General features: G+C 41.0%; 1 protein-coding gene across 4 annotated transcripts in view; it reads right to left on the bottom strand.

Annotated features, from left to right (window-relative positions):
- Positions 1-27432, bottom strand: part of Pgant5 (polypeptide N-acetylgalactosaminyltransferase 5) — an 863494-nt gene that overhangs the window by 56244 nt on the left and 779818 nt on the right. For 3 of the 4 annotated variants that reach the window (XM_071683219.1, XM_071683215.1, XM_071683218.1), the window contains 3 exons: positions 18611-18721; positions 7300-7477; positions 6245-6425 (listed from right to left, as the gene is read on the bottom strand). In XM_071683219.1, the coding sequence (XP_071539320.1) occupies positions 6245-6425; positions 7300-7477; positions 18611-18721 (470 nt within the window). Of the gene's footprint in view, positions 1-4890; positions 5072-6244; positions 6426-7299; positions 7478-18610; positions 18722-27432 lie in introns of all 4 variants that reach the window. The other variant, XM_071683217.1, reaches the window with a different exon arrangement.

Here is a 27432-nt window from a genome sequence, read left to right as displayed (position 1 = left end):
CCTCTTTGTCAACTTTTCCTCACTCATTCTCTCCATATGCCCAAACCATTTCCAACACAGCCTCTTCTGCTCTCTCAAACACACTCTTTTTTTATTTCCAAACATCTCTCTTACCCTTTCATTACTTACTTGATCAAACCACCTCACACCAAATATTGTTCTCAAACATTTCATTTCCAACACATCCATCTTCCTCCATACAACCCCTTCCATAGCCCATGCCTCGCAACCATATAATATTGTTGGAACTACTATTCCTTCTAACATATCCATTTTTGCTCTCCGAGATAACATTCTCTCTTTCCACACATTCTTCATCACTCCCAGAACCTTCGCCCCCTCCCCCACCCTATGACTCACTTCCACTTCCATAGTTCCATTTGCTGCTAAGTCCACTCCCAGATATCTAAAACACTTCACTTCCTTCAATTTTTCTCCATTCAAACTCACATCCCAACTAACTTGTCCCTCAACCCTACTGAACCTAATAACCTTGCTCTTATTCACATTTACTCTCAACTTTCTCCTTCCCCACACTTTTCCAAACTCAGTAAACAACTTATGTAGTTTTTCACTTGAATCTGCCACCAGTGCTGTATCATCGGCAAACAACAACTGACTCACTTCCTGGGCCCTCTCATCCCCAACAAACGGCATACTCACCCCTCTCTCCAAAACTTTTTCATTTAACTCCCTAACCAACCCATCCATAAACAAATTAAACAACCATGGGGACATCACACACCCCTGCCTCACACCAACCTACACTTGGAACCAATCACTCTCCTCTCTTCCTACCTGCACACATGCCTTACGCCCTTGATAAAAACTTCTCACTGATTCTAGCAGCTAACCTCCCACAATGTATACTCTTAGCTAACCTCCCACACTGTATACTCTTAAGTCCTTCCACAAAGCATCTCCATCCAACCTGTCATATGCCTTCTCCAGATACATAAGTGCCACATACAAATCCATCTAAGTATTTGTTACACATATTCTTCGAAGTAAACACCTGATCCACACATCCTCTACCACTTCTGAAACCACACTGATTCTCCTCATTCTGATGCTCAGTACATGCCTTCATCCTCTCAATTAAAACCCTCCCATACAATTTCCCACTAATACTCAACAAGCTTATGCCTCTGTAGTTTGAACACTCGCCTTTATCCCCTTTGCCTTTATACAATGGCACTATACATGGATTCTGCCAATCCTTCGGCACTTCTCCATGATCCATACATACAATAAATATCCTTATCAACCAATCAACAACACAGTCATCCCCTTTCTTAATAAATTCAACTGCAATACCATCCAAATCTGCTGCCTTGCCAGATTTCACCTTCCTCAAGGCTTTCACCCCTCTTCTCTCTTCACCAAACCACTCTCCCTAACTCTCTCACATCACACACGGCCCTGAGAAAAACACCCTACATCTGCCACTCTATCATCAAACACACTCAACAAACCTTGAAAATACTCACTCCATCACTACCTGTTATCACTTCCCCCATTCACCGATCTTTCCATTTGTTCTCTTGTCTTACGTTCATTATCTATCTCCTTCCAAAAAGAATACTACCCACATAATCCCTTTGTGTCATAGAAGGTGACTTAAAGGGACTGGAAATCCTCCCTTCCTGTTTTACTTTCTAAAAGAAGGAACACAGAGAGGAGCCAAGTGAGGATTTTTTTCCCCTAAGGCTCTATCATAAGTAATTAACACTACCTCACATGGGAATTAGTGAGCATGAAAAAAAAAAAATTTATATATATATATATATATATATATATATATATATATATATATATATATATATATATATATATATATATATATATTATTTTTTATTATACTTTGTCGCTGTCTCCCGCGTTTGCGAGGTAGCGCAAGGAAACAGACGAAAGAAATGCCCCCCCCCATACACATGTATATACATACGTCCACACACGCAAATATACATACCTACACAGCTTTCCATGGTTTACCCCAGACGCTTCACATGCCTTGATTCAATCCACTGACAGCACGTCAACCCCGGTATACCACATCGCTCCAATTCACTCTATTCCTTGCCCTCCTTTCACCCTCCTGCATGTTCAGGCCCCGATCACACAAAATCTTTTTCACTCCATCTTTCCACCTCCAATTTGGTCTCCCTCTTCTCCTTGTTCCCTCCACCTCCGACACATATATCCTCTTGGTCAATCTTCCCTCACTCATCCTCTCCATGTGCCCAAACCACTTCAAAACACCCTCTTCTGCTCTCTCAACCACGCTCTTTTTATTTCCACACATCTCTCTTACGCTTACATTACTCACTCGATCAAACCACCTCACACCACACATTGTCCTCAAACATCTCATTTCCAGCACATCTATCCTCCTGCACACAACTCTATCCATAGCCCACGCCTCGCAACCATACAACATTGTTGGAACCACTATTCCTTCAAACATACCCATTTTTGCTTTCCGAGATAATGTTCTCGACTTCCACACATTCTTCAAGGCCCCCAGGATTTTCGCCCCCTCCCCCACCCTATGATCCACTTCCGCTTCCATGGTTCCATCCGCTGCCAGATCCACTCCCAGATATCTAAAACACTTCACTTCCTCCAGTTTTTCTCCATTCAAACTCACCTCCCAATTGACTTGACCCTCAACCCTACTGTACCTAATAACCTTGCTCTTATTCACATTTACTCTTAACTTTCTTCTTCCACACACTTTTCCAAACTCAGTCACCAGCTTCTGCAGTTTCTCACATGAATCAGCCACCAGCGCTGTATCATCAGCGAACAACAACTGACTCACTTCCCAAGCTCTCTCATCCCCAACAGACTTCATACTTGCCCCTCTTTCCAAAACTCTTGCATTTACCTCCCTAACAACCCCATCCATAAACAAATTAAACAACCATGGAGACATCACACACCCCTGCCGCAAACCTACATTCACTGAGAACCAATCACTTTCCTCTCTTCCTACACGTACACATGCCTTACATCCTCGATAAAAACTTTTCACTGCTTCTAACAACTTTCCTCCCACACCATATATTCTTAATACCTTCCACAGAGCATCTCTATCAACTCTATCATATGCCTTCTCCAGATCCATAAATGCTACATACAAATCCATTTGCTTTTCTAAGTATTTCTCACATACATTCTTCAAAGCAAACACCTGATCCACACATCCTCTACCACTTCTGAAACCACACTGCTCTTCCGCAATCTGATGCTCTGTACATGCCTTCACCCTCTCAATCAATACCCTCCCATATAATTTACCAGGAATACTCAACAAACTTATACCTCTGTAATTTGAGCACTCACTCTTATCCCCTTTGCCTTTGTACAATGGCACTATGCACGCAGTCCGCCAATCCTCAGGCACCTCACCATTAGTCATACATACATTAAATAACCTTACCAACCAGTCAACAATACAGTCACCCCCTTTTTTAATAAATTCCACCGCAATACCATCCAAACCTGCTGCCTTGCCGGCTTTCATCTTCCGCAAAGCTTTCACTACCTCTTCTCTGTTTACCAAATCATTTTCCCTAACCCTCTCACTTGTGGAAGGTATTAAGAATATATGGTGTGGGAGGCAAGTTGTTAGAAGCAGTGAAAAGTTTTTATCGAGGATGTAAGGCATGTGTACGTGTAGGAAGAGAGGAAAGTGATTGGTTCTCAGTGAATGTAGGTTTGCGGCAGGGGTGTGTGATGTCTCCATGGTTGTTTAATTTGTTTATGGATGGGGTTGTTAAGGAGGTGAATGCAAGAGTTTTGGAAAGAGGGGCAAGTATGAAGTCTGTTGGGGATGAGAGAGCTTGGGAAGTGAGTCAGTTGTTGTTCGCTGATGATACAGCGCTGGTGGCTGATTCATGTGAGAAACTGCAGAAGCTGGTGACTGAGTTTGGTAAAGTGTGTGAAAGAAGAAAGTTAAGAGTAAATGTGAATAAGAGCAAGGTTATTAGGTACAGTAGGGTTGAGGGTCGATTCAACTGGGAGGTGAGTTTGAATGGAGAAAAACTGGAGGAAGTGAAGTGTTTTAGATATCTGGGAGTGGATCTGGCAGCGGATGGAACCATGGAAGCAGAAGTGGATCATAGGGTGGGGGAGGGGACGAAAATCCTGGGAGCCTTGAAGAATGTGTGGAAGTCGAGAACATTATCTCGGAAAGCAAAAATGGGTATGTTTGAAGGAATAGTGGTTCCAACAATGTTGTATGGTTGCGAGGCGTGGACTATGGATAGAGTTGTGCGCAGGAGGATGGATGTGCTGGAAATGAGATGTTTGAGGACAATGTGTGGTGTGAGGTGGTTTGATCGAGTAAGTAACGTAAGGGTAAGAGAGATGTGTGGAAATAAAAAGAGCGTGGTTGAGAGAGCAGAAGAGGGTGTTTTGAAATGGTTTGGTCACATGGAGAGAATGAGTGAGGAAAGATTGACCAAGAGGATATATGTGTTGGAGGTGGAGGGAACGAGGAGAAGTGGGAGACCAAATTGGAGGTGGAAAGATGGAGTGAAAAAGATTTTGTGTGATCGGGGCCTGAACATGCAGGAGGGTGAAAGGAGGGCAAAGAATAGAGTGAATTGGAGCGATGTGGTATACCGGGGTTGACGTGCTGTCAGTGGATTGAATCAAGGCATGTGAAGCGTCTGGGGTAAACCATGGAAAGCTGTGTAGGTATTGTATATAAACTACACAAGATGTAAATCCTGGAAACTAAGCGCTGATTCACAGAGCTATTAACAGCAGTGAGGATGATGGCAGAGGTGGTGGCAGTGGTAGTGCTGGTGGTGAGACTGGTGGCTAAAAGGGTGAGGAGAATGCAAGTGGCCAGGGAAGATGGCAAGTGTGTAGCCTGACCTGGGTTAATGCTGTAATAGAACTCTTTCCAGTCGTCCAGCCACACCTCGGCGAGACGCGCGTTGTTTTTGTTTACAATTTTGGAAGTTCCCCCAGGGAACGTGTAAGGGGTGGACTTGCGGAACACGTGACCCACATGGGAGCAAGTGGAGATCTCTAGCGTTCCCCCACACATCCACACCTGTGGGATGATGATTCAGCCTCACATGAACCAAGCAGTGCTGGGAGCATTTGCTAGACTGAGATTGGTGGGAATCCATATACCACACACCCATGTGCCTAGAGTGCCCAGGCTGTGGCAAAGCTTGTAATTAACAGTCCACCACCTCCCAAAGCTGCTAAACTTTCATTACAATTCACCAATGTTCTGAATTATGGCTATTGCCTTCAGGCATACTGAATTTTATCCTTAACAATACTACTGATAAAGTTTTTTGGTAAAATACTCTTAAAGTTTAGTGAGCAATCAATATCATTATTATACTTTCTGCAATTAATCACCAAGACTATTATAAGAATATGAAATAAAATGTTAATTATCATTTTTTGATAATGGAAGTTACTGCATGCTCCTCAAGCAATAGCCTATTAACTGTTCATCTTCCCTTATCCTCAAGACTCTATCTGTAAGAATGTTAAATATAAGTTAGTAGGAGAGGCATTTATACATGAGAAAATGCATTTTTCAGCTTGTTAGTAGTTTGCAGCTACAATATTTTGAAAGCACCAATTTCCAGAAAAAAATTACATATCTGATACTTTCTAAACTGATTCAGTGATTCAAAATATTGTAACAATTTAAAATGTCTTCCATTCTGCTCAACCACTGCCTTGAAAACAAATGTATTTATGTCTGCATTCAACATAACAGCTTATTTATCTCCAAGATTTAAAGAACAAATCTAAGTACAAGAAAACTGATAATCTGAATGCCACTAATAATGAGCCATCACTAACTAAAATTTTTTACTCTCAGTAAATACTATTACTATTTACAAAATCCCTTGAAAGCAGACACAAAATACGATTTGTACTAGCTATACAGGAGAACCTTCCATTTTAATGGTTATCATGTTGCAGTCTACTACTAAGAAGAATCTAAAGAAATAGAAATTAAGAGGTAGGATGCTGTCTGTTATGGGTTAGCAGCTCAGAGGCATGGGTGAATTGTCTTCTTTACAACCCTGCAAGAGTGTGTTAATGGGGATCCTTGTGTTGGATCTTCTTGTCTGATGAGAGAGATATCACTCAGGGTCATCATCAACCTGCTAGGGTAGGTATGGTTGAGGACTTTATGGGTATGGTTTGGCAGGGATCTAGGGAGCTGTAGAGGGTAAGGGGGATGGGAGGGTACCTGGATTCATCTCAAAGAAAAAGTCTCTCCACTCGTCCATCCAGACCTCAGCCACACGGGCAGAGTTCTTCATGACCACGTTGACAACTCCCCCAGGGAAGGAGTAAGGTGACTTGTCGCGGAACACATGACCCACATGTGAGCAGGGGATGATCTCTAGCGTGCCGCCACACTGCCAGATCTGAACACCAGCAATGTCAGCATTTCATTGCATTGCCTCACTATTTTAATCCTTCAGCAGTGTTCTAAATCTTATAGGCTGTGTACCTTTACATTCCAGTTTTAATATTTCAACTGAGATTAGTATGAATCTATATTTCACACATTGAAGAATACTGAGCAAAATGACTGACTGCAAACAATACTTTAACAACTTTTTCATTAATGTGCTAAGAAAATAAATTTCTTTGTTCCATACAGATTTACAACACACTATTACTGCACTTTACAGAGACTGAGAAAATAAGTGGAAAATTACTTTCCAGATCTATGTAATATACACAAAAAATTTCTTACCAGCTTGAATGAACCACTACTTTGCAAAGAGAAAAATGAAAATTACCTTCAGAGGTATTAATGAATAATGCTAGTATCACATTATGCTATCTCCCATTATGTAGGGTGACATCCTGTCCAGTAGAAAGGGTTAGCCTAGTTTTGGTCTGAACATGGAAGAGTGACCAGCTCAAGCATGCCATCACTCATTACATACACACACCTTATACACTGTAATGAATATATCATTTATCATGATATTGTTCCCCTTGTAAATACATGTATCTTACTGACGTATAACCCCAAAATATATCATGGACTGCTTTTATATCATGTTGACATTTAAGAGATATTACAATTCTAATATATAATGTATACTGAAGAGAAAAGCCATTGAGTGTTAATAAAGACCTCAAGCATTACTGTATTTCACAATATTTTTTCTTATTCAACATGACACAAATGCATATGCAAATGAAATATATTATGATAATGGAAAAGGAAACTTCCAAACACTGTATATCAAAACTGCCTCCTAACTGCTAAGAACAAAATCTTACCCTGAACGACATCTCCAAATTTTCTCCTCCCCATATGTCCATTCCTTCATCATAGCGACCAATCTTTTCAAAATATTCCTTATCTATGGCGAATAATCCACCAGCCATGGTAGGTGTCCGAAGTGGCTGAGTTCTATCTCCTCCTCGCCTCTCCATTTCCCGCTGAGGAACTCGGTACCTAAAAAAGTTATTAATAAAGAATTGTATCCCAAATCCTTACAAAGCATAAAATCATAACGGGATTCCATATCAGCACAGGATATGCTTCACAAATAAACCACACTTTCTATTTGGTTCACAATTCCAACAGCTAGATAAAATTTCTTTCAACATTCTTTAATTGCAAAACTACAGTGACTCTTCAGTGGTCATTTTTTTTTTTTTTTTTTTTTTTGTCGCTGTCTCCCGCGTTTGCGAGGTAGCGCAAGGAAACAGACGAAAGAAATGGCCCAACCCACCCCCATACACATGTATATACATACGTCCACACACGCAAATACACATACCTACACAGCTTTCCATGGTTTACCCCAGACGCTTCACATGCCTTGATTCAATCCACTGACAGCACATCAACCCCGGTATACCACATCGCTCCAATTCACTCTATTCCTTGCCCTCCTTTCACCCTCCTGCATGTTCAGGCCCTGATCACACAAAATCTTTTTCACTCCATCTTTCCACCTCCAATTTGGTCTCCCTCTTCTCCTCGTTCCCTCCACCTCCGACACACATATTCTCTTGGTCAATCTTTCCTCACTCATTCTCTCCATGTGCCCGAACCATTTCAAAACACCCTCTTCTGCTCTCTCAACCACGCTCTTTTTATTTCCACATATCTCCCTTACCCTTACGTTACTTACTCGATCAAACCACCTCACACCACACATTGTCCTCAAACATCTCATTTCCAGCACATCTATCCTCCTGCGCACAACTCTACCCATAGCCCACGCCTCGCAACCATACAACATTGTTGGAACCACTATTCCTTCAAACATACCCATTTTTGCTTTCCGAGATAATGTTCTCGACTTCCACACATTCTTCAAGGCTCCAAGAATTTTCGCCCCCTCCCCCACCCTATGATCCACTTCCGCTTCCATGGTTCCATCCGCTGCCAGATCCACTCCCAGATATCTAAAACACTTCACTTCCTCCAGTTTTTCTCCATTCAAACTCACCTCCCAATTGACTTGACCCTCAACCCTACTGTACCTAATAACCTTGCTCTTATTCACATTTACTCTTAACTTTCTTCTTTCACACACTTTACCAAACTCAGTCACCAGCTTCTGCAGTTTCTCACATGAATCAGCCACCAGCGTTGTATCATCAGCGAACAACAACTGACTCACTTCCCAAGCTCTCTCATCCCCAACAGACTTCATACTTGCCCCTCTTTCCAAAACTCTTGCATTCACCTCCCTAACAACCCCATCCATAAACAAATTAAACAACCATGGAGACATCACACACCCCTGTCGCAAACCTACATTCACTGAGAACCAATCACTTTCCTCTCTTCCTACACGTACACATGCCTTACATCCTCGATAAAAACTTTTCACTGCTTCTAACAACTTGCCTCCCACACCATATATTCTTAATACCTTCCACAGAGCATCTCTATCAACTCTATCATATGCCTTCTCCAGATCCATAAATGCTACATACAAATCCATTTGCTTTTCTAAGTATTTCTCACATACATTCTTCAAAGCAAACACCAGATCCACACATCCTCTACCACTTCTGAAACCACACTGCTCTTCCCCAATCTGATGCTCTGTACATGCCTTCACCCTCTCAATCAATATCCTCCCATATAATTTACCAGGAATACTCAACAAACTTATACCTCTGTAATTTGAGCACTCACTCTTATCCCCTTTGCCTTTGTACAGTGGTCATGTTCTTATATTTTTCAATAAGAGTAAACCATTAGTATAAGTAAAGAAGATAAAGGGAGAGCAGTCATCTTTTACTATGTCATTATTTTCCAAGAGTTACACTTCTAAGGATGACCTGGGTTAACAAGGCTATTTAACCAAGCTACTGCACAGTAACTCAGCACTGTAAAAAGAGAGAAAGTACCAAACTATCTGTGAGTACCTACAATGAAATTTTGTCAAGAGGCAGCGCTAACACACAGCACTCACCATACATCTTTCTTGAATGATATTGCTTCTCTCTGCTGCCATACTCATTGCATGACTATCAATTCTGAGTTCACATGGAACTAATTCAAACCATATATCAAGTTTTCTATCAAATGTTTATGTAAATTTTTCCTGCAGGTTCCTTATTTCTCCTTGTACAATGAAAATTTGCCACTAAAAAGGGAACACTCAAAGCAATCTCTGAATAGCTTGCTTGATATAGAGTGAAAGAGATTTTGAGCAATTAGGGCCGGAACATACAGGAGGGTGAGTGGCATGCAAGGAACAGAGTAAACTGGAACAATGTGGTATACTGGGGTTGACGTGCTGTCAATGGACTGAACCAGGGCATGTGAAATGTCTGGGGTAAACCTTGGAAAGGTCTGTGGGGATGTGGTTTTGGCGTATTACACATGAAAGCTAGAGACTGAGTGTGAATGAATGTGGCCTTTTTTGTCTGTTTTCCTGGTGCTACCTCGCTGAAGCAAGGAGTAGTGATGCTGTTTCCTGTGGGGCGGGGTGGCACCAGGAATGGGGCGGGGTGGCACCAGGAATGGATTAATGCAAGCAAGTATGAATATGTACATGCAAGGGTTGAAAAAGAGGACAAATGAGAGTTGGGGTGAGAGAGTATAGTTAAACTTTAGGAGAATAAAAAGATGTTTTGGAAAGAGGTAATTGATGTGCGTAAGACAAGAGAACAAATAGGAACCTTCAGTGAACAGTGCAAGGGGGGTAAGTAATAAAAAGCAGTGATAAAGTGAGATGGAGATGGAGTCAGTATTTTGAAGGTTTGTTGAATGTGTTTGATGATAGAATGGCAGATGTAGGGAATTTTGGTCGAGGTAGTGTGCAAAGTGACAGCGTCAGGAAGAATGGTTTGGTTAAGAGAAAAGAGGCAGTGAAGGCTTTATGCAAGGTGAAATGTGGCAAGGCAGTGGGTTTAGATGGTATTGCAGTAGAATTTATTAAAAAAGGGGGTGACTGTGTTGTTGATTGGTTGGTAAGGATATTCAATGTATGTATGGATCATGATGAAGTGCCCTAGGATCGGGAGAATGCATGCATAGTGCCATTGTACAAAGGCAAAGGGGATAAAAGTGAGCGTTCAAACTACATAGGCATAAGATTGTTGAGTATTTCTTGGGAAATTGTATGGGAGGGTACTGAATGAGAACATGATGGCATATACAGAGCATAAGATTGGGGAAGAGCAGTGTGGTTTCAGAAGTGGTAGAGGATTTGTTGATCAGGTGTTTGTTTTGAAGAATGTGTGAGAAATACTTAGGAAAACAGATGGATCTGTATGTGGTATTTATGGACCTGGAGAAGGCATATGATAGGGTTGATAGAGATGCTTTGTGGAAGGTCTTTTAAGAGTATATGGTGTGAGAGGTAAGCTGCTAGAAGCAGTGAAAAGTTTTTACTAAGGATGTAAGGCATGTGTACGAGTAGGAAAAGAGGAGAGTGATTGGTTTCCAGTGAAGATCAGTATGCGGCAAGAGTGTGTGATGACCCCATGGTTGTTTAATCTGTTTATGGATGAGGTGGTTAGATAAGTAAATGGGGAGAGCAGGACAAGTATGCAGGCTGTTGGGGATGAGAGGGCCTAGGAAGTTAGTCAGTTGTTGTTCACCAATGATACAGCACTGGTGGCTGATTCGCGTGAGAAACTACAGAATTTGTTGACTGAGTTTGGAAAAGTATGCAAAAGGAGAAAGCTGAGAGTAAATGTGATTAGAGCAAGGTTATTAGGTTCACTACGGTTAAGGGACAATTCACTGGGATGTAAGTATGAATGGAGAAAAATTGGAGAAGGTAAAGTGTTTCAGATATCTGGGAGTGGACTTAGCAGTGAATAAAACCATGAAAGCGGAAGCGAGTCACAGCATGGGGGAAGTGGCGAAGGTTCAGGGATTGATGAAAAATGTGTAGAAGGAGTGAACATTATCTTGGAGAGCACAAATGGGTATGTTTGAAGGAACAGTAGTTCCAACAATATCATACAGTTGCGATGCATGGGCTATAGATAGGATCGTACAGAGAAGGATGGATGTGTTGGAAATGAAATGTATGAGACAATATATAGTGTGAGGTGGATTGATTAAGTAATGAAAGGGTTAAGAGAGATGTGTGGAATTAAAAGAGTGTGGTTGAGAGAGAGAGCTGAAGAGGGTGTGTTGAAATGGTTTAGACATATGGAGAGAACGAGTGAGGAAAGATTGACAAAGAGGATATATGTGCCAGAGGTGGAGGGAACAAGGAGAAGTGGGAGACCAGATTGGAGGTGGAAGGATGGAGTGAAAAGGATTTTGAGTGATTAGGGCCTGAACATACAGGAGGGTGAGAGGTGTGCAAGGAATAGAGTGAACTGGAATAATGTGTACCGAGTTCGATTTGCTGTCAATGGACTGAACCAGGGCATGTGAAACATCTGGGGTAAACCATGGAAAGGTCTGTGGAGCCTGGATGTGGATAGGGAGTTGTGGGTTCGGTGCATCACACGTGATATCATGAGACTGAGTGTGAATGAAAGTGGCCTTTCTTGTCTGTTTTCCTGGCGCTACCTCGCTGAAGCATGGGTAGCGATGCTGTTTCGTGTGGGGCGGGGTAGCAACAAGAATGGATGAAGGCAAGCATGAATAAGTACCTGTCTACATACGTATATGTCTGTGTATGTGTATGTATATCTATATATGTGTGTATGTTGATATCATTTATTTATTCATTATACTTAGTCGCTGTCTCCCGCATTAGCAAGGTGGCGCAAGGAAACAGAGGAAAGAATGGCCCAACCCACCTACATACACATGTATATACATAAACACCCACACATGCACATATACATACCTTTACATTTCAACATATACATACACAGACATATACATATATACACATGTACATACTCATACTTGCTGCCTTCATCCATTCCCGTCGCCACTCCGCCACACATGAAAAGGCACCCCCTCCCACCGCATGCATGCGAGGTATCACTAGGAAAAGACAACAAAGGCCAAATTTGTTCACACTCAGTCTCTAGCTGTCATGTGTAATGCACCGAAACCACAGCTCCCTTTACACATCCAGGCCCCACACAACTTTCCATGGTTTACCCCATACGCTTCACACACCCTGGTTCAATCTACTGACAACATGTCAACCCTGGTATACCACATTGTTCCAGTTCACTCTATTCGTGGCATGCCTTTCACCCTTCTATATGTTCAGGCCCTGATCGCTCAAAATCTTTTTCACTCCATCCTTCCACCTCCAATTTGGTCTCCTACTTCTCCTTGTTCCTTCCACCTCTAACACATATACCCTCTTTGTTAATATTTCCTCACTCATTCTCTCCATGTAACCAGATCATTTCAATACACCCTTTTCTGCTCTCTCAACCACACTCTTTTTATTACCACACATCTCTCTTACCCTTTCATTATTTACTCAATCAAACCACCTCAAACCACATACTGTCCTCAAACATTTCATTTTCAACACATCCACCCTCCTCCACACAACCCTATCTATAGCCCATGCCTTGCACCCATATAACATTGCTGGAACCACTATTCCTTCAAACATACCCATTTTTGCTCTCCGAGATAACGTTCTCGCCTTCCACTCATTCTTCAATGCTCCCAGAACCTTCACCCCCCACCCTGTGACTCACTTCCACTTCCATGGTTCCATCCAATGCTAAATCCACTCCCAGATATCTAAAACACTTCACTTCCTTCAGTTTTTCTCCATTCAAACTTTTTTTTATTTATTTATTATACTTTGTCGCTGTCTCCCGCGTTTGCGAGGTAGCGCAAGGAAACAGACGAAAGAAATGGCCCAATCCCCCCCCATACACATGTATATACATACGTCCACACACGCAAATATACATACCTACACAGCTTTTCATGGTTTACCCCAGACGCTTCACATGCCTTGATTCAATCCACTGACAGCACGTCAACCCCGGTATACCACATCGCTCCAATTCACTCTATTCCTTGCCCTCCTTTCACCCTCCTGCATGTTCAGGCCCCGATCACACAAAATCTTTTTCACTCCATCTTTCCACCTCCAATTTGGTCTCCCTCTTCTCCTCGTTCCCTCCACCTCCGACACATATATCCTCTTGGTCAATCTTTCCTCACTCATTCTCTCCATGTGCCCAAACCACTTCAAAACAACCTCTTCTGCTCTCTCAACCATGCTCTTTTTATTTCCACACATCTCTCTTACCCTTACGTTACTCACTCGATCAAACCACCTCACACCACACACTGTCCTCAAACATCTCATTTCCAGCACATCCATCCTCCTGCGCACAACTCTATCCATAGCCCACGCCTCGCAACCATACAACATTGTTGGAACCACTATTCCTTCAAACATACCCACCTTTGCTTTCCGAGATAATGTTCTCGACTTCCACACGTTCTTCAAGGCCCCCAGAATTTTCGCCCCCTCCCCCACCCTATGATCCACTTACGCTTCCATGGTTCCATCCACTGCCAGATCCACTCCCAGATATCTAAAACACTTCACTTCCTCCAGTTTTTCTCCATTCAAACTCACCTCCCAATTGACTTGACCCTCAACCCTACTGTACCTAATAACCTTGCTCTTATTCACATTTACTCTTAACTTTCTTCTTCCACACACTTTACCAAACTCAGTCACCAGCTTCTGCAGTTTCTCATATGAATCAGCCACCAGCGCTGTATCATCAGCGAACAACAACTGACTCACTTCCCAAGCTCTCTCATCCCCAACAGACTTCATACTTGCCCCTCTTTCCAAAACTCTTGCATTTACCTCCCTAACAACCCCATCCATAAACAAATTAAACAACCTTGGAGACATCACACACCCCTGCCGCAAACCTACATTCACTGAGAACCAATCACTTTCCTCTCTTCCTACACGTACACATGCCTTACATCCTCGATAAAAACTTTTCACTGCTTCTAACAACTTGCCTCCCACACCATATATTCTTAATACCTTCCACAGAGCATCTCTATCAACTCTATCATATGCCTTCTCCAGATCCATAAATGCTACATACAAATCCATTTGCTTTTCTAAGTATTTCTCACATACATTCTTCAAAGCAAACACCTGATCCACACATCCTCTACCACTTCTGAAACCACACTGCTCTTCCCCAATCTGATGCTCTGTACATGCCTTCACCCTCTCAATCAATACCCTCCCATATAATTTACCAGGAATACTCAACAAACTTATACCTCTGTAATTTGAGCACTCACTCTTATCACCTTTGCCTTTGTACAATGGCACTATGCACGCATTCCGCCAATCCTCAGGCACCTCACCATGAGTCATACATGCATTAAATAACCTTACCAACCAGTCAACAATACAGTCACCCCCTTTTTTAATAAATTCCACTGCAATACCATCCAAACCTGCTGCCTTGCCGGCTTTCATCTTCCGCAAAGCTTTCACTACCTCTTCTCTGTTTACCAAATCATTTTCCCTAACCCTCTCACTTTGCACACCACCTCGACCAAAACACCCTATATCTGCCACTCTATCATCATACACATTCAACAAACCTTCAAAATACTCACTCCATCTCCTTCTCACATCACCACTACTTGTTATCACCTTCCCATTTGCGCCCTTCACTGAAGTTCCCATTTGCTCCCTTGTCTTACGAACTTTATTTACCTCCTTCCAGAACATCTTTTTATTCTCCCTAAAATTTAATGATACTCTCTCACCCCAACTCTCATTTGCCCTTTTTTCACCTCTTGCACCTTTCTCTTGACCTCCTGTCTCTTTCTTTTATACATCTCCCACTCAATTGCGTTTTTTCCCTGCAAAAATCGTCCAAATGCCTCTCTCTTCTCTTTCACTAATACTCTTACTTCTTCATCCCACCACTCACTACCCTTTCTAATCAACCCACCTCCCACTCTTCTCATGCCACAAGCATCTTTTGCGCAATCCATCACTGCTTCCCTAAATACATCCCATTCCTCCCCCACTCCCCTTACTTCCATTGTTCTCACCTTTTTCCATTCTGTACTCAGTCTCTCCTGGTACTTCCTCACACAGGTCTCCTTCTCAAGCTCACTTACTCTCACCACCCTCTTCACCCCAACATTCACTCTTCTTTTCTGAAAACCCATACAAATCATCACCTTAGCCTCCACAAGATAATGATCAGACATCCCTCCAGTTGCACCTCTCAACACATTAACATCCAAAAGTCTCTCTTTCGCACGCCTGTCAATTAACACGTAATCCAATAACGCTCTCTGGCCATCTCTCCTACTTACATAGGTATACTTATGTATATCTCGCTTTTTAAACCAGGTATTCCCAATCATCAGTCCTTTTTCAGCACATAAATCTACAAGCTCTTCACCATTTCCATTTACTACACTGAACACCCCATGTATACCAATTATTCCCTCAACTGCCACATTACTCACCTTTGCATTCAAATCACCCATCACTATAACCCGGTCTCGTGCATCAAAACCACTAACACACTCATTCAGCTGCTCCCAAAACACTTGCCTCTCATGATCTTTCTTCTCATGCCCAGGTGCATATGCACCAATAATCACCCACCTCTCTCCATCAACTTAATTTGTCCCTCAACCCTAGTGAACCTAATAACCTTGCTCTTATTCACAATGACTCTCCGCTTTCTTCTTTCACACACTTCAACAAACTCATTCACCAACTTCTGCAGTGTCTCACCCGAATCAGCCACCAGTGCTATATCATCAGCGAACAACAAATGACTCACTTCATCCACAACAGACTGCATACTTGCCCCTCTCTCCAAAACTCTTGCATTCACCACCCTAACAACCCCATCCATAAACAAATTAAACAACCATGGAGACATCACGCACCCCTGCCACAAACCGACATTCAATGGGAACCAATCACTTTCCTCTCTTCCTACTTGTACACATACCATACATCCTTGAAAAAAACTTTTCACTGCTTCTAGAAACGTACTTCCCACACCATATACTCTTTAATACTTTCCACAAAGCATCTCTATTAACTCTATCATATGCTTTCTCCAGATCCATAAATGCCACATACAAACCCATCTGTTTTTCTAAGTATTTCTCATATATTCTTTAAAGCAAACGCCTGATCCACACATCATCTACCACTTCTGAAACCACACTGCTCTTCCCCAATCTGATGCTCTGTACGTGCCTTTACCCTCTCAATCAATACCCTAACATATAATTTCCCAGGAATACTCAACAAACTTATACCTCTGTAATTTGAACACTCAACTTTATCCCCTTTGCCTTCGTACAATGGCACTATGCATGTATTCTGCCAAGCCTCAAGCACTTCACCATGAACCATACATACAGTGAATATCCTTACCAACCAGTCAACAACACAGTCATCCCCTTTTTCGATATATTCCACTACAATACCATCCAAAACCACTACCTTGCTGGCTTTCATCTTCCACAAAGCTTTCACTACCTCTTCTCTGTTTACCAAGCCATTCTCCATGACCCTTTCACTTCACACACCACATTGACCATAACACCCTATATCTCCCACTCTATCATCAAACACATTCAACGAACCTTTAAAATATTCACTCCACCTCCTTCTCACTTCCCCACTACCTGTTATCACCTCCCCATTAGCCCCCTTCACCAATGTTTCCATTTGTTCTCTTGTCTTACGCAATTTACCTCCTTCCAAACATCTTTTTATTCTCCCTAAAATCTAATGATACTCTCTCACCCCAACTCTCATTTGCCCTCTTTTTCACCTCTAGAACCTTTCCCTTGATCTCCTGCCTATTTCTTTTCTACAACTCCCAGTCATTCACACTACTTCCCTGAAAAATTGTCCAAAGACCTCTCTTCTTCTCTTTCGCTAACAATCTTACATCTTCATCCCACCACTCACTACCCTTTCTAATCTGCCCACCTTCCACCTTTCTCATGCCACAAGCATCTTTTGCAGAAGCAATCACTGCTCTCCTAAATACATCCCATTCCTCCTCCAATTCCCTTATGTCATTTGCTCTCACATGCTATTTCATGTGTGGTGGGGTGGCAGTTCCTTGCACTACCTCACTAATGCGGGAGACAGTGACAAAGTATAATAAAAAAATAATATATATATATATGTATATGTCTGTGTATGTATGTGTATGTATATATATGATGAAATGTATAAGTATGTATATGTGCATGTGAGGGCGTTTATGTGTATACATGTCTATGTGGGTGGATTAGGCCATTCTTTCATCTGTTTCCTTGCACTACCTCACTAATGCGGGAGATGGTGATTAAGTATAATGAGCAAATAAATAAATGTGCATGTATGGGCATTTATGTCTATATATATGTGTATATGAGTGGATGGTTTACTGGTTTATAGTTATGTTGTCACACAATTATGACAATTCTTCGATTGATGGTGCATTATCTTGAAGTTAATAATTTCTGTCATAGACATGATAGAACTGTGCTATTCACTATGGCTGACAATAAATACAGTCCCTCAGAAACTCCTTAATCAAAAGAGAATGGAAAAATAACCTTTGAAATGAATGTGTTGCCAGCATTGTTGAAGTACACTTGCTCCCTGGAACATTGGTGAGGACTACCATTAATGATTATCAAGATTACGAATTTTCAAAAACTGCAGCTGCTTTACCAACTACTCAATTACAAATTCGAATGGATGACTATCACAGAGTGGTTGTAGAGTACAGTTACTGGTTGGATAATCAGCAACATTGAATGCCTATGAGAATGCTCTTAATGAGGAAGAAATTAAAAGGTTTATTTGTGAATTTGTATTCTGAGAAAGGTCAACAATGAAGACTTTTATTTATATCTTTAAAAGCTGTAAAGATTCATTATTGTTTTTCTAGTACTTCAAAAGGGGGTTTCCACTATTTACCTAACCAACTATGCTTACCAACGAGGCTTACTCATATTAACACAAAAATGAATGTTCCAGACACAATGCAATACTTCTTACAGAGTAACATAACATTGTCAAAAGAAGATAGTACATTTACTATACATCATAGCATTTGTTTTTGTCTTAAGACACAATTACAAATGCTATTTTTATAGGAAAAAAAGTGCCTTGTAACCTACCATCTGAAGTTCAGCTTCCAGTTGAAGCCTCCCCATGTCATGTCTGAGGCAGTTACGTATTCAAATGTTTCATCAGAGATGACGTCAATAATCGGACACACCACACGGGTCCTGGAATAAACGTATAAGAGTTTATTCATCATCCAATGAAGAAACAACTGGGACTATCTGTTAATTAAGACTGAAATGAATTATGAAAAAGAAATTAAATTTGGGATGGTCAGAAAGCAAAGAAAAATATATCTAAAATTTTCCCCAACTTGAAAATAAATCAAGAAAGATCCAATAGGGACATTATCTCTTCCTAATGAATTACTGTATCTAAATCTATAATCAGTAATGTCCCATTTCACTTAAATCTATACAAGTATATATCAAGGGGAGTGGGGGAGGAATGGGATGTATTTAGGGAAGCAGTGATGGCTTGAGGAAAAGATGCTTGTGGCATGAGAAGCGTGGGAGGTGGGTTGATTAGAAAGGGTAGTGAGTGGTGGGATGAAGAAGTAAGATTATTAGTGAAAGAGAAGAGAGAGGCATTTGGACGATTTTTGCAGGGAAATAATGCAAATGAGTGGGAGATGTATAAAAGAAAGAGGCAGGAGGTCAAGAGAAAGGTGCAAGAGGTGAAAAAGAGGGCAAATGAGAGTTGGGGTGAGAGAGTATCATTGAATTTTAGGGAGAATAAAAAGATGTTTTGGAAGGAGGTAAATAAAGTGCGTAAGACAAGGGAACAAATGGGAACTTTAGTGAAGGGGGCTAATGGGGAGGTGATAACAAGTAGTGGTGATGTGAGAAGGAGATGGAGTGAGTATCTTGAAGGTTTGTTGAATGTGTTTGATGATAGAGTGGCAGATATAGGGTGTTTTGGTCGAGGTGGTGTGCAAAGTGAGAGGGTCAGGGAAAATTATTTGGTAAACAGAGAAGAGGTAGTAAAAGCTTTGCGGAAGATGAAAGCTGGCAAGGCAGCAGGTTTGGATGGTATTGCAGTGGAATTTATTAAAAAAGGGGGTGACTGTATTGTTGACTGGTTGGTAAGGTTATCTAATGTATGTATGATTCATGGTGAGGTGCCTGAGGATTGGCGGAATGCTTGCATAGTGCCACTGTACAAAGGCAAAGGGGATAAGAGTGAGTGCTCAAATTACAGAGGTTTAAGTTTGTTGAGTATTCCTGGTAAATTATATGGGAGGATATTGATTGAGAGGGTGAAGGCATGTACAGAGCATCAGACTGGGGAAGAGCAGTGTGGTTTCAGAAGTGGTAGAGGATGTGTGGATCAGGTGTTTACTTTGAAGAATGTATGTGAGAAATACTTAGAAAAGCAAATGGATTTGTATGTAGCATTTATGGATCTGGAGAAGGCATATGATAGAGTTGATAGAGATGCTCTGTGGAAGGTATTAAGAATATATGGTGTGGGAGGCAAGTTGTTAGAAGCAGTGAAAAGTTTTTATCGAGGATGTAAGTCATGTGTACGTGTAGGAAGAGAGGAAAGTGACTGGTTCTCATTGAATGTAGGTTTGTGGCAGGGGTGTGTGATGCCTCCATGGTTGTTTAATTTGTTTATGGATGGGGTTGTTAGGGAGGTGAATGCAAGAGTTTTGGAAAGAGGGGCAAGTATGCAGTCTGTTGTGGATGAGAGAGCTTGGGAAGTGAGTCAGTTGTTGTTCGCTGATGATACAGCACTGGTGACTGATTCATGTGAGAAACTGCAGAAGCTAGTGACAGAGTTTGGTAAAGTGTGTCAAAGAAGAAAGTTGAGAGTAAATGTGAATAAGAGTAAGGGTATTAGGTACAGTAGGGTTGAGGGTCAAGTAAACTGGGAGGTAAGTTTGAACGGAGAAAAACTGGAGGAAGTGAATTGTTTTAGATATCTGGGAGTGGATATGGCAGCGGATGGAACCATGGAAGCGGAAGTGAATCATAGGGTGGGGGAGGGGGTGAAAATTCTGGGAGACTTGAAAAATGTGTGGAAGTCGAGGACATTATCTCGGAGAGCAAAAATGGGTATGTTTGAAGGAATAGTGGTTCCAACAATGTTGTATGGTTGCGAGGTGTGGGCTATGGATAGAGTTGTACACAGAAGGGTGGATGTGCTGGAAATGAGATGTTTGAGGACAGTATGTGGTGTGAGGTGGTTTGATCGAGTAAGTAATAATAGGGTAAGTGAGATGTGTGGTAATAAAAAGAGTGTGGTTGAGAGTGCAGAAGAGGGTGTTTTGAAATGGTTTGGTCACATGAAGAGAATGAGTGAGGAAAGATTGACAAAGAGGATATATGTGTCAGAGGTGGAGGGAACTAGGAGAAGTGGGAGACCAAATTGGAGGTGGAAAGATGGAGTGAAAAAGATTTTGAGTGATCGGGGCCTGAACATGCAGGAGGGTGAAAGGTGGCAAGGAATAGAGTGAATTGGAACAATGTGGTAAACCGGGGTCGACATGCTGTCAATGGATTGAATCAGGGCATGTGAAGCGTCTGGGGTAAACCATGGAAAGTTGTGTGGGGGCCTGGATGTGGAAAGGGAGCTGTGGTTTCGATGCATTATTACATGACAGCTAAAGACTGAGTGTGAATTAATGGGGCCTTGTTGTCTTTTCTTGGCACTACCTCACACACATGCTGGGGGAGGGTGTTGTTATTCCATGTGTGGCGGGGTGGCGATGGGAATGAATAAAGGCAGACTGTATGAATTATGTACATGGGTATATATGCATAAGTCTGTGTGTGTATATATGTGTATACACTGAGATGTATAGGTATGTATATGTGCTGTGTGTGGACGTGTATGTATATACATGTGTATGTGGGTGGGTTGGGCCTTTCTTTCGTCTGTTTCCTTGCACTACCTCGCTAACGCAGGGGACAGCGACAAAGCAAAATAATATAATATAAAATAAATTGATTTCTATAAATGTTTCATCCATCTTCATGTAAATCAATTCCACATTTTCTTTATTTTCATGAAAGCCCTCTCTACTATCGTCTTAGAATCACAAGATCATATAACGTCCTTATGTCTCACAAGAGCCCCTCTGAATCTCCTTACTAAGTAAAAGGAGTCCAATGATACATATTTTTCTTTCAAATCTAGGTTACTTATGTGCTACTTCAAAACTTTATTGGGAAATCTATTCACTAAAGAAAATGTTGTACTAACAACTAATTATAATCCACAGATAAAATGATGTACTCAATATTGAAATATTCTCATAGTTTCAAATGAAAAAATGCTTAATCATTGGATTCCTTGATTCAAAACAGGGAAACTTCGATTATGAAAGTTCACTCTGAACTGAGGTTGCTGGAAAGATTGTGAACCAGGTTATGGATGGCGGTAGTGGTGGTGGATGAGGGAATGGCAGAGATGGTGATGGGATAGGGGTTAGCATTGGTGGTGGAAGACTTGGTGACAGAAGTGGTTATGTGGCAGAGATGATGCAAGAGGTAAAGAAGTGGCATAAAAGGTGGCCAAGTGCATTGGTACAAGCTGTTGCCACACGTGAGTGTAAAACTGTGACCACAAAAATCATTACGATACCCGCAGGTGAAACACACATGGTGTCTTGAAATCCACCATGGAGATGTGAAACTATTGTGAGTGGGTAGTTAAATCATTCACAAGTGCGGCTGTGGCCCCTGACTTTTGACCTTTTGACCTCACAGTCAGAGGGGAGGTTTCTAACCCCCAAGAAAAACAAATATGCCAAGTCATAATGAGATTTGTCTTCACTGATTTATTACGCCCCAAAGGACGAAAATCACCTTATCTAATTTATTACACCCCAAGGGACGAAAAAGCCTAGTATATAATAAAACCCATCACATACAAGTGACCTATGACGTTTTCGTGCTGAAACTAAATCGTCCTCAAGTGTAGTGGTGACCTTGACCTTTGAACGTCCCTAGTCAAAGTCAACAGAGACCTTTGTCATGTAATCTGACCCCCACCCTGAATTACTTGCACGGAAACGACATCATCATCAAGAGCGACTACGCTGCAGCGGTGACCTTAAACCAAACTTTCCACTCATGACCCAAATAGAGTATTTTGTTATCCTTCGAGTAAGTGAGGTGTTGAGATGGTCACGGTGATCTACTCTAGGGGGGTTGAGATGCTAAAGCTCTCACCAGTACATATCAATAGAGCTGTATGACCTTATGTCAGACCGATCTGTATGACCTTATATCGAACCGAGATGTGTGTACCCGCTTGGCTACGTCACCCTGACATGGAAGCCTGAGGCGAAGCCTGAGGCTTCAGCAGACTTCGTACAAACAAATCTAAAAATGACGTGCAACCGTAGGTTAATATTCATGGGATATAATTTCCAATGCAGGACGGCTGGCTACTCTTTAAGCTTTAACTCCTCGTAATTCGAGTAACTAGGACTTCCATGAAAGCAGTTTATGACGGTGGAAGTGTTATGTTCACTCCAACGACCTGATGCCCAATAGGACAAGCAACTATCGAAATTCTAACAAAGGAGGGGAATTACCCCCTCCCCCCATGCTAGGAGGCTGGATGTCATGTAAAATAGAAAAAAAAAATCGTCTCCCGGTGAAGATCTGTCACCACAGGAACATGAAATGGAACCTAAGAATATTTAGAGAACTTTGGACCACTCACGAAACATGGCTTACACTCACCTTAGAGTCCGTTCATATCTGAACATCAAAAATGGACATGGTAATAGGCTACTCACGTCTCAGAGAGATAAAAAAAAAAAATGTAATTTATTAAACGCTGACTAAATCTGAAAGACAAACAAAAAGGTGTGGGTTTTTAAAAGGAGCGTTGGGGGGAACAAAAGTGGGCATTGTGGAGCTAATGAGTTCGCCCAGCCAGGGAGCAGGCCGGGTTAGGGGCCTCTCTCTCTCTCTCTCTCTCTCTCTCTCTCTCTCTCTCTCTCTCTCTCTCTCTCTCTCTCTCTCTCTCTCTCTCACTTGCCTTCGAGCATAAAGCAATAGACTTATTATTTCTTTCTTTTGCAAAACAGTCAAGGAGAGCCTTTGCTAGGCATTTTCGAGGATTAATTTCTTTCACAATTGATATCTTTCTTTCACTATTAATATTATTTCTTTAAAGGATTGGATCTTTCTCTCACCTGACAAGAGCGAGGAACATCAAGTTAAGAAACTGTACTCACAATCCTTTGTTCTTAACGCTTCCTCGCTAACTCGGGAAATGGCGAATATATATATATATATATATATATATATATATATATATATATATATATATATATATATAAAATGGTTAACCTAACCAAAACACACTAGCTCGTAAACACGTGACACTAACGTCGAATTTAGGAACCCACTGTGAAAATCATGTCCATGACCGCCAATTAACCTTCTTCCTAATTAGATATTCCATGTCCATAAGTCTACTGAAGACCAGAAAAGTTCCATTACGCTGAATTCTACACCTAATGTAGTATTGTGGGGAAGTGCTTGGCCACTGAAGTAGACTAAATCGAGCCATCACATTTTGTATTTAAAGTTTTAACTAGCTCCAAAGTTAAGGTACAGTATAAACTTCTACACACACACACACACACACACACACACACACACAAGAATAAAACGACTGTGGGGTAATCATTGTAATTTTAACGTCGAATTCATTTTAGGGGATATCATCGATTTTGTTTGGCAGTGGTAAATGTATTGTGTGAGAAAGAAAACGAGAATGGCGGGTCCTTTTTTTTTTTCATCTTCCTAAGACTTTACATAAATCGATGGTGGGAACGGTTGTAAATCTCGAGGTAAAAGAAGGGCTTTTCAAACATATAAATCGAGTTAACCAATTCTATAAATCAACGGGACCGTACGGACACACATCTCAACAAAAAATCTTTTTTCCTACAAGCGGCCAAGATTCACACAGTAATTTCAGCTTCATTTGAAAACCGTGTTATGGGCTCGCGTTGAAATCGAATTTATTTTTTGGGTCTTGTGTGCATTCGTCTGCAAGGAAATGCTGTTCCAGAGCTACAAACACATTTCTAAGGAACATTTTGAACATCATTTGGCGAGTGCAAGAACATGCCATCTTTGCAAATATACTTCCTAAAGATACTACGATGCAGCAGACGAATTAATTAACACTGGTGTATATCTTGATTATAACATTACCATAAATCTCGTCTGCTAGGTGGAAGTTAAGGGGAGGGTTCTATTGAAACCATTATTCTAAATGGAAATTAATCCCGTATTCACCCTTACATTTTAAGTTCTCCAAACCATGGGTGTATTGCAGAGGGATAGAAATAATGCCCCACACTCTATTCTCTATAGAATCCTTACATATAATATTCCAAACTTAAATTTCAACGTGGCAACTATATGTTCACTATAATTCGGATACCCTCTGACTATGCTCTTACGATACTCTTATTACTTAATAAATTGTCGTTCCATCTATCTACCTTTCGCCCGTACTGTGTGTAGCGGATAAATACACCCACCAAAATGGCATTCATACACCAGTCTACCAAAGAGAGAAGACAACTTGTTCGCCTGTATGTCACCGTCATGCAAACAGACGAATTTAAATCAGTCAACATGATCATGTCGACAGAGATTCTAATCCCTTTGGCACTACGAATTCAAAGGAGGTTCGGAGAATGGCTCATTCTCCCCTCGTTCCAACGACCAGACGGACAGGCACACAACTATTCCAAAAAGGAATGATGCCCCATCCCCTCACAGACACCCACCAACACACCTAAGGATGGCACGGGGAAATAAATCATCCTGGACCCTTTTTTCCCGTTGGAAATTTTATGGGTTTGCCACCGCGATCAACACCACCACGACAACAATGGCGGAAAACAAGAAGGCCACGACACCTAGACATAAAGAAGACGACGACGATAGACGACACCAGCGACCCCGACAAAGGGCACCGAGAGATTACCGAAAAGGGAGCGACATCGACTTTAAAGCAAAGACGACCGACGAAACGAAAGACAAATATAAAACGCAATAACCTTGTGGCAACGAGAGAGAGAGAGAGAGAGAGAGAGAGAGAGAGAGAGAGAGAGAGAGAGAGAGAGAGAGGCAATAATAAGTTGGCGCGTCAGCGTTAAGAAACTTCCAAAACAATTTGATAATTAATGAATTACCTCAGCCACCCCTAAAACGATCCACAGGAAAATTCCCAAGACAAAAGAAATGAAGGGAAAGAGCGTCAGTTACCGAAGCCCAATGGAAAATTACCAATCATTCCAAGAAAAAAAGAAATTTCAGTGTGTTTATCCCCTGACGACTTTTTCATCTTCAAGAACACGATTTAATCTACGGAGAGACACTTATTGAAGATCAAATCTTTATCAATTTCTTTTTTTTTCCCTCGTACATCAAACTGAAAGTCAGGTCTTGCCGATCGAGAAATAAATACATGTATACTATTCATGGAAAACCTGCCCTCGTCTTTCGCTTTAATTAAATACTCGTCTTTTAAACATTAGCTATTATTTAAACGCGTGCTTTTGTTTACTCACACAACTCACTCCTCAGTTTTACTCGCAAAACTAAAACATTTTTTTCAACATCCTCCTAAAGCAAGGTTCTCCAAACCTTTATATGCACATAAATTCTCAAATCCCCATCTTAATTCTCCCTCAGATGTGTCCTTCATGCCGAGGTATATTTTAAAAAATGTCCTTCAGGTATCGTACGCTGTAGAAGACTCCATTTAAGAGCTACTGTTTAAGTGACAGACTCTTAAAAAATGCTTAAAAACTAAGACGACGAAATGTTAAGGCTGTGCCATATTGATTCTCTCTATATAAAGAAACCCTCTTCATTTGCTACCATAATTTGAAACAATTTGGATGTAGTTATCGTACGCTCTAACTTTCTTAGGCTCTGGGGAGCATTTTGTGCTAAGCTTCATTTTATAACAAAGACGATCATTAAAATAAGCTGTACCTCTGCACTAACGCGCGCCATTTAAGATTCTACAAACTTTATGAAGAGAAAATTCTTGATCATTATTATTATTATTATTATTTTACTAACTAATAACTTCTTGCAGTTTACTCTCTTGCTTAATACGTAGCGTTGGTGTTCGGTATAATAATTTGTGGATGGGCGAGCAGTCACACTCATTGTTCCATCTGCCAAAGCTTTACCAAAGTAATAGTAATGTATGTTTACATTTAAAATGAATGATATAAGTTTTAAGTATAATATAGTGACATTTTCTGGCCTGGTCAACAGATGTCGCTAATAGGGTAGTATCTGGCACTACTTCACACCATATATATATATATATATATATATATATATATATATATATATATATATATATATATATATATAGTTAATCACCTTCCCAATAAGAGAGAATACCATATCTTACATTATTCTAATAGATTAAGTTTAACCCGGAGTGAATAAAAGTTTGAATCTTCATTCCGATACTTAATTTTTAATTGACAAGGCAAACTCCTCAAAAAAAAAAAAAAAAATTACTTTCCACTCTTGGAAGAATATTGCATGACAAGTCACAATGTATTGGGGAAAATATCAAGAATGTAGAAGGGTCCTTCAGGAAATTGATTTCACATTCGGAAATGACCATTAGTTTTCGACATATACTTCAATACCGCGCAACCAAACCAGGTCTCAAGGACGCAATTTTGGGGGGAGGGTAAAAAATCAACTTCTAAAACCATTTATCCGTAAGAGAGGTTGTTGCTAGTCCAATCCATATAGAATTAAATGGCATCTAAACACCGACATACGTTCCATTTTCCTTAAATTCCTAATTATAGTTACAAATACTAAATGGATAAAAGACATACTTCTCA

This window comes from Panulirus ornatus, chromosome 36 (genome assembly GCF_036320965.1).
Source record: "Panulirus ornatus isolate Po-2019 chromosome 36, ASM3632096v1, whole genome shotgun sequence".
NCBI lineage: Eukaryota > Metazoa > Arthropoda > Malacostraca > Decapoda > Palinuridae > Panulirus > Panulirus ornatus.
The sequence above is the reverse complement of the archived record's forward strand: the minus strand, read 5'-3'. Positions and strand labels throughout refer to the sequence as shown.